The sequence below is a fragment of the Centruroides sculpturatus genome, unplaced genomic scaffold (assembly GCF_000671375.1).
Source record: "Centruroides sculpturatus isolate CEXI.00-Female unplaced genomic scaffold, Cexi_2.0 scaffold2502, whole genome shotgun sequence".
Lineage (NCBI taxonomy): Eukaryota > Metazoa > Arthropoda > Arachnida > Scorpiones > Buthidae > Centruroides > Centruroides sculpturatus.
The window spans coordinates 1-8,010 of record NW_019386951.1 but is presented as its reverse complement, the minus strand read 5'-3'; the positions used below and the strand labels follow the sequence as shown (position 1 = coordinate 8,010).

Sequence of the window (8,010 nt, the reverse complement as noted above, 5' to 3'; positions counted from 1 at the left end):
CAAGTTTTGACAGACCAATTATACTAAGTCCATTTTATCTTTTTTTCTTTTTCCTTCCTCCTTTTTCTCTTCCTCCCGTCCTCTCTTTTACTTTTTGTTTCTCCATTTTCGAGCGAATTAATTATTTTTATTAAATGGTATATTGGTTACTTTAATTAAATTTTTATGTCTAGACTCTTATAATTTAATAGCTTTTGTTAAATTTAAAATTAACTGATGACTGGCGAATTTATAGAGGTCGATTGAAGGTCGAAAATAATAAAAAAAAAATGGTTTAAAGTGGGGGAAAAACTAGTAGTGGGGTAAAAAGGGAAATTGTCTGGTGGTCCCAATAAAAGGGGGCTCCAAACCAATCTTTTAAAACTGTAAGAATATAGAAATTTAAATTCAGAGCAGATATGGTGCTGGCGCGCGGTGCACTGCGGAGCCGAGGCCGTCTTCGGTGCACTGGAGTAGCACAGAATTTAATTAAAACCTATCAGAAGTGGCGTTAAGAAAACCAACGAAAATATTGGGGATTCTCCCTAAATAATTCCTTAGAAGATAAATGTCTAAAGTCAATATTCTACATGGGATCTCCTAATTCTAATTTGCCTGGGCCCCATGACGTGCCACTGGCTCAAAGGATATGTTGCTGTACTTTCTGTAGAATCTACATCTATACGCAGTGTTTAGCGAGTGATTTTATTAAATTTTCACACTAACCGCTTATAGAGGTCAATTGAAGGTCGAAAAAAGGGTTTAAAATGGTATAAGGAAAACTCACTCGGAGATATAGTGGCAGGATATCTCGTGGCACTTTCTACAGAATCCACAACTATACACGGTTTACTGGTTTCTGGAGTGATGTTTAGCGAGTTCATGGCTGAAAAAGAAAAAAAAAGTCATTTTATAATTAAATAGCCTTATATAAAAATAGAAAATAATGGAGTGGTGTAAGAAGTGGGGTTTTTAAAGAGCGAAGTAAATTTCTCAGCGTGAAAAATTTAAATGAAGGCCATATATATCTCTCATGGCATATGGAGTTAACAGGTCATTGATATATAGATACTTAAGCTATAAATCGATTAACCGTGAAAGCGTGGATAATCGTAACTGTAGTGTGTAGCGCAGCTTGGGTGTAGCGCATTACGAGAAGGGGGAAAGAATCGACCGTGAGACAGATGGTTGCAAAAGTGCAACGTCATCTATTCTAAAGCAGATTGAATTAAAGTGAAGCTATTTGGTCTGATTAGATTTTCCTTATTGATTTGATTTATTACATTTATCAAGATCAAGTGGATAAGTTATATATCTCTTTCTATTGTTTGTTGTTTTTGGTTCAATGAGCAGTTACGACATGTTCCAGTCCTTTGATATCCATTACTCGATGAGTTTGGCAAAATTCCTCTTTAAACTTTTCTATTTTGTTACGTACGTAAGCGATTAATTTTCCGAAAATTAAAAAAAGAAAAGGGGAGGGTTGACTTACCTGCAAAATACGTCATGGTGGCCGTCATGACGATTGTAACGCATATAAGAACGATGGTGGCCCATTTCCACGAGCATTTGTGAAGGCAGGACTTCCTCAAATGGAATCTGGAAGGTGAAATGACCGATGCAGAGAAGGCCGAAGTAGAAAAGTGTGGTCTACTAGTACAGGGCGCTGTCGGTGCCTGGATCAGTTGAGGATTGACACAATTGGTGACAGGTACCATGGGACCTGTAGTCGAACTCGGTGTATTGCAAAATACGGGAAGTGGATTACTGTAAGTCGGGCCTTCGGATGAATTGGAAACCGGATTATTGGATGATGTCGCTATGGTAACGGATTTAGAAGCGTTATTCAAGGCATCGGGTATCTGCACTTGTTGACCGTACAATCTGTAAAGGGAAGTTTAGATTATTAATTTTTGCAAAGGGGAATCGATGACATTCGCTCGATATCGAATGGAAAGTGGTAAAACTTTTCTTTCCAATATCGGAAGGCGGGTAATGCTGATATCTGCTACAAACCCAGTTGATTAGAGGGCAGTAGAACTTGGCGTAACGCCCATCTTTCGCGTGCAAATATATCACGTGAGAGGATGAACTGGTGTTGCTACTCTTTTGACTGAAAAGTTAGCACTCGAACAGTACGAGTAACGTGAAGAATAGTCGAGTATAATGATGGCTCCAGAGACATACTACCAATCTAGTGTCGTGATACATTCGGATTTACGGACGGAACGTCTTATTATTTCAAAAAAATATAACTTTTTCTTCATTAACACACACACACAAACATAAAAAGAACAAAAAAAATTTAAATAAACCAGCAAAAAAGTTAGTAATTAAAACCGAGATTAAAAGCAATTATCACTAGAAGCGGCACTTTCTTTCATCACTTTTTCAAGTAGCCATTTGTCTAATTGCATCATTTTGTCAGGTGTGTTCCCTTTTAAACTCAAACACAAGATCTCGCCTTCTCATCAAGCGAAACTTTGTTAAGACACGCAACTGCACCGATCACGTGATGATAACATTAAGGCTTTTTTTTCCCTTCTTTCCTCCGCATCCTTGATTAATCACAGTGTTTTTTTTTCTTTTGTTTCTTTTTCCCAACAATTAATGTGTAATTCCGTGTGTTACGAGTGATTTAATATATATATATATATATATATATACTGTTATAACTATTCTTTAAATGTGTAATTTTAATAAATTTGAAAGAATAATTCGCTGCAATTTGAGAAAATTGTAGACCTATAAATTCTTACTGCGATTCGTTTGTCCGACTGTCATTCCTTAATCTTGAGAACAAAGTTAGATATCTAAACTCCGAAAACAGATCTGAAAAGGGAAAATGAAGACGGCTCCGATTAACTGTATAAAAACCTCTGGGTATAACCGAAAGCTACATTATTTCAATTCAAGTATTACCCTGAAAGAAGTTAGATACATGACCTACAGAACTCTATTGCTAACAGGAAAAGTATGATGTACAGGGGTAAGACACTATTAATTTGAAGGTGGAGAGGTTATACTGTATTTAAAATTAAATAAATTTAAAAATATAATTAAAAATTGCAACCCGGCATTGTGACGATGTCACAATAAATGTTTGCTTGTAATGCAATTAATTAATAATTTTAGGTTGCTATGGTTGGATCTGATCTTTACAAAAGTAAAATTGTAGAGTGTTATGAAAAACTGAGTAAATATACCATAAATTGATCCCGGAGACAATTGTCTTTGCCCTAAAAATATCACAAATTGTCCCAAATCATCATTGGAAAAGGTATAAATTTTAATTATTTGGTAAAGAAATACTACCAAAAATAAAGAGTAAAATATTTCAAAAGAACGTGTTTTTAGCTGCACAATACATAGACAAACACACCGAGAATAATTTCATACGTCAACACTACGCGGCTGACAGTAATTATAAAGTACCACGAAAGTGCTGCCAACCTTTTATTTTTTACAATATTTCATGTCTGGTTTTATCTGGTGTCTAGAATTGTCCCACTTTCCGCTAATGGATGAATTGTTAAAATTTCCATCGAAAACACTTAAGAAAAGTATCCAGTCACGCTTACATTTATCGTTTTAAAAATATCAAATATCAGCTTAATATATTCCTGGAATTTGCAAGAGAATTTTATGATTATTACGAATCAAAAACACAGTGTGTGTTTCAGAATTTTACTTTTGTTTATGAAGCGGTTTACCAATGTTATAGTGGATAAAATATTCATTAAGTTATAGTGGATATATATTCATTCATAACAATGAACATTCATAAATATTCATATGTTATAGTGGATAAAATATTCATTACCCTAATTGAGATATTATACACGACCTTCTTTATCTTCCCACCCCGTCCACCTTTAATCACCAAATTTTAACAACATCTATCCACCTAATTATACAAACCTTCCTTCAAAATTTCAGAAATATTTAACGAATCTACTAAAATATTTCCACTAAGTAATTTCTAACCTATACCTATTTAATTAGCGAAGAAATACGAGAAACTTTTCTTACAAAAGAATCGTTCTTCGTTTTCTTTTACGTTGATATCTAACGTCACGAATTGGAAATTGACGAAATGGTCGGATGAGCAGGAAGAAACGAAGACAATAACAATTTCATTTGTTTCGCCAAGTAATTTACATTTAGAATTTATCGTATTAAACATAGTCTGCAAGTTTAAAAATTATTTAATAAAAATCTTTGGTTTTTAATCTCAAAAATGTTTATATTTATTTAATCTGTCTACAAATGAATACAGTCAATTTGATATTAGCGAGGTTGCGGCCGAAGTTTTCATCTGTAAAACGTGAACGTCGGACGTTCAGCGTAGCCTTCCTTTAATTCTAGAAGTTTGACAATGGCGTTTGGAAAGTCAGTGGAATCATGCTCGACGTACCAAACGCCATTGTCAAACTTTTAGGTTTACAAGAAGGCGGCGCTGAACGTCCGACGTACACGTTTTTGCGATGAAAACGTGTACGTCGCAACCTCTCTAAAAACTTCGGCCGCAACCTCTATTGTGTATTAGACAAATGTCAGGTTCGAAGGTTTTGCTGTTTTAAAAAATATTTTTGGTTGTTATATAACAGAGGAAATGTATCGCCATCGGCCCAAAAATTACTTCTCCTTTCAGATTTTCCATTTTTGTACTCAGACGTCGAGAAATTCATAAATTTCGAGATTAATTTCTGCATGTATGGATGTTAGCTGTGTGTGGGGGCATGTTGTTCTTTACCCTCTCTGAAGATTAATAACTCCTGTGCTTTATGTCGAAAATTTATGAAATTCAGGAAGGAGGATTGTTTATTAAGGAGATTGATGTTGTTAAATTCTGGTAATTAAAGGTCGAGGGAGTGGGGAGATAATGAGGGTCGTGCGTATCTCGAGTATGGTAGTACATAATGACGATTTTACTTGTTATTAGCATTTATAATTTTTTTAATATAAAACTCATCCCTGCTTTCAATATTAAGTTTTCTACCATTTTATAATAAAAAAAAGCTCTTTTTAATCGCAACAGATGGCACCACACGCTCTTTACGCCAGGAAAGTTACACAACTGATTGCTGGAATTTTTTATTTAAATGACACTTTTATTAACTTCATATCTTATTATAAATTAACAAATTACTCATACAGTAAATTCTATACTGCATATTTTTGTATTTTAAAATTATAATTCCTATTGAAAGCATTAAAAAAACGTAAAGGTTTAAAGTTATAAGTAAAATAAATTAAGACCGAATTATATTTTTTATAATGCTAATCATTAATACAGATGACAGTCTCGGATTTTAAACAATAGAATAAGAATTCCTATTTCATCTCGTGATTTATTGTATAAAAATTCGAATATACTCATTAACGTAAATTATTTCGTCTTACAATTGCCATTCGATGAATCAGCTTCCTTGACGTATTTTATTGTTTCTGAAAATATTGGAAATTATCCAAGGTTGCTCGTATACTTATTTCTTTCCTTCCTCTGAAGCTCTCATCTGGAATCTATGTGACTTCGTTATTTAAAAGTGCAGATTGCTGGTGTATACTTAAGAATAAATCTATGAATTAATCGTCACTACCTGTTCATAGTAAACAAAGGTAAGATACAATTACTTATATTATTATTTTAACATAAAAGTAAAAGAATAACTTCATAATTCGTAACGGCAGGTCAGAGATCGCAACCTGTGACTTTAATTTCTTTCTGCTGTACGTACTACAGTATTCTTAAGTGCTAGAGTGAAGGTCTGCATTGATGAGAGAGATCTGTACTTGATAAATTAACATGATAACCCTCTGACCTGTTTTAATGAAATGAAATAAATACCTCATACCGTATACTTCATACATTTGGTATATTTCCTAGGCAATAGTCAATATAGCACTCGAATAGACCAGATGTTACGAACGGGGTTGACTGATTGATTGGAGTAATTGACTTTAAAATTAATATTAATACGTATTTTTAACGTAATAATATAACTTTATACTAGAAAATAATGATTTTTGTATTAATGTTTTTAACGCAATTTTGGGAGGGTAACAGTGACTTTTAACAATTGATACTAATTGAACAATGCCATTTGTGAGATTAGCCGGGGGCCACTTACTCGGCAACAGGTCGGTGAGATCCAATCTCGTTATCTGTTGAATGGATCTACGATAAATTACAGGGGGAGGGGGTTGCAAGATCTAGCCGACGTCAGGATTCTGACAACAGTTAGGATAGAGTTAAACTCGTCCTAATCCGCGAATTGTAACCAAAGATTGAATAGGAAGGTTTAAAATTATCGAGTGGGGAGGTCGCGAATAAGTCAATAAATGTCCAAGGTTTGAGTAGAGACAGGTAGCCAGATTAACGAATAAAAATATAAGTTTAATATAAAACGTCTAAACCTAAGAATACACAAAAATACATTATATACATCTAAGGCGACACGAGAAAGATATCTACGTGTTATATCCGCTATTCGCTCTTGAGAGAGAGTTTACAAAAATACCTCAGAGAGAGAGATGTGGTTCTCTGTCTTGTGGAGGTTGAACCGTAATCGATGTCTTCCTTTCTTATACAACGATTCGGGCCGTCGTCTTCTATGGGAAAGTCCACTTTACGCTGTTCCGGATATGACGGGACGGAAGTCTTCTTCGTTCGTGTAGTCCCTCTTGCGATCGCAGTTCTGAGGATAGTTGTGGAACTGGGTGGCTGTCGCCGTTGTATGGCTATCCAGGCTGGTCCACCACGACTTGATTTCTCGCCTTTCTTTTATCGATTTATCTTGGAAAAAAGAGTCAGGTGAACGACTGTTTAGCGATGCATTTGCAGGTGTGCGATCAGAGGTGAGCCGTCATGACCATATTTGTTTCGAGACTTGTACGGTTCCTTCTATTTATACGTGGACAATCGAATTTCTCCTCCTTTAACACTGGGTTATTTGTCTTTTAGTACTCGGATGTTATATTTCTCAGCTAGTTGTTGATAGTTTGATAGTACGGGTGATATTCAATCGGTTTCCTAGTATGACACGCGATCGCGCGACGGAAGAAACTGAGATGACAAACACATTGTCACAGTTCTGTCGGTATAGTTGTGTAGCTGATTGCTTAAGTAGAGAAGTCTTCAAAGTCCTTCGTGTTGTTCTCGATGTAAACAGCTACTGGACGTGGCCTGACTTAGGTATGTGATTTTCAACACTTTTTTCTTTTGAGATTAATTTACTCTCTCTCTCTCTCTCTCTCTCTCTTAATTTTTAGGCTAAATTATCACTAACCTATCTCAACAATACTAATTTAACTTCCGAATACTAATGTAATTTCTGAAATTTAGCAGTAAGGTTGTGTATTAGGGAAATTGATAAAGAGGTGGAGGGATAAAGGGGGTCGTGTTTCTCGAGTAGGGTCGGATTTAATGACGATTTAACTTGTTATTAGCATTGGCAATTTTTTTTCTAAAACGCATCCACACCCTCAAAATTAAGCTTTTTGCCATTTTATAATAGTTAAAAATATAAAAATTTTAAAAATAAAATATGACAACAGATGGCGGCACTAAAATTTTAAATGTTGCCAGGAAAGTAGAGCAACTCGTTGCTGGCTTATCTCTTGCATGTATTATGCAATAAATGTAAAAGTGTTAATATTATAAGATGAGTTTTCTTTCTCAACAGAGGAAAAATATGGCGAATGGTAAAAGATAATGGTCGAGAAATTCCAAACTTTCGTGTGTGGCAGTGTGAGATCGTGATTTTGTTCTTCTTCTTCTTCTTCTGTCTGTTTCATATGGCTTGTTCGCCCTCTTTAAAGCTTAATACCTTCCGTATCTTTTGAAGAAACTGTCTGAAATTTTGCAGGGAGATTTCGGCATTAGAGACATCGATGCTACTAAATTTTCGTGGTTAAATGTTAAGGGGTTGAAGTAATATTGATAGAAGAGGTCGTGTGTCATATCTCAAGTGGTGTCAGATTTAATGATTTTATTGCGATTAGCATTTACATTTTTTTTTTTTTTTT

At 34.8% G+C, this 8,010-nt stretch overlaps 1 protein-coding gene across 1 annotated transcript; it reads right to left on the bottom strand.

The window, feature by feature from the left end:
* Positions 1-557: 557 nt before the first annotated feature.
* Positions 558-2,299, bottom strand: LOC111615958. Its single transcript, XM_023357392.1, has 3 exons — positions 1,472-2,299; positions 767-865; positions 558-658 (listed from the first exon to the last, which is right to left on the bottom strand). The coding sequence occupies exons 1-3, from the start codon at positions 1,695-1,697 to the stop codon at positions 558-560; spliced, it is 426 nt and encodes a 141-aa protein (XP_023213160.1). The 5' UTR covers positions 1,698-2,299.
* Positions 2,300-8,010: the final 5,711 nt, after the last annotated feature.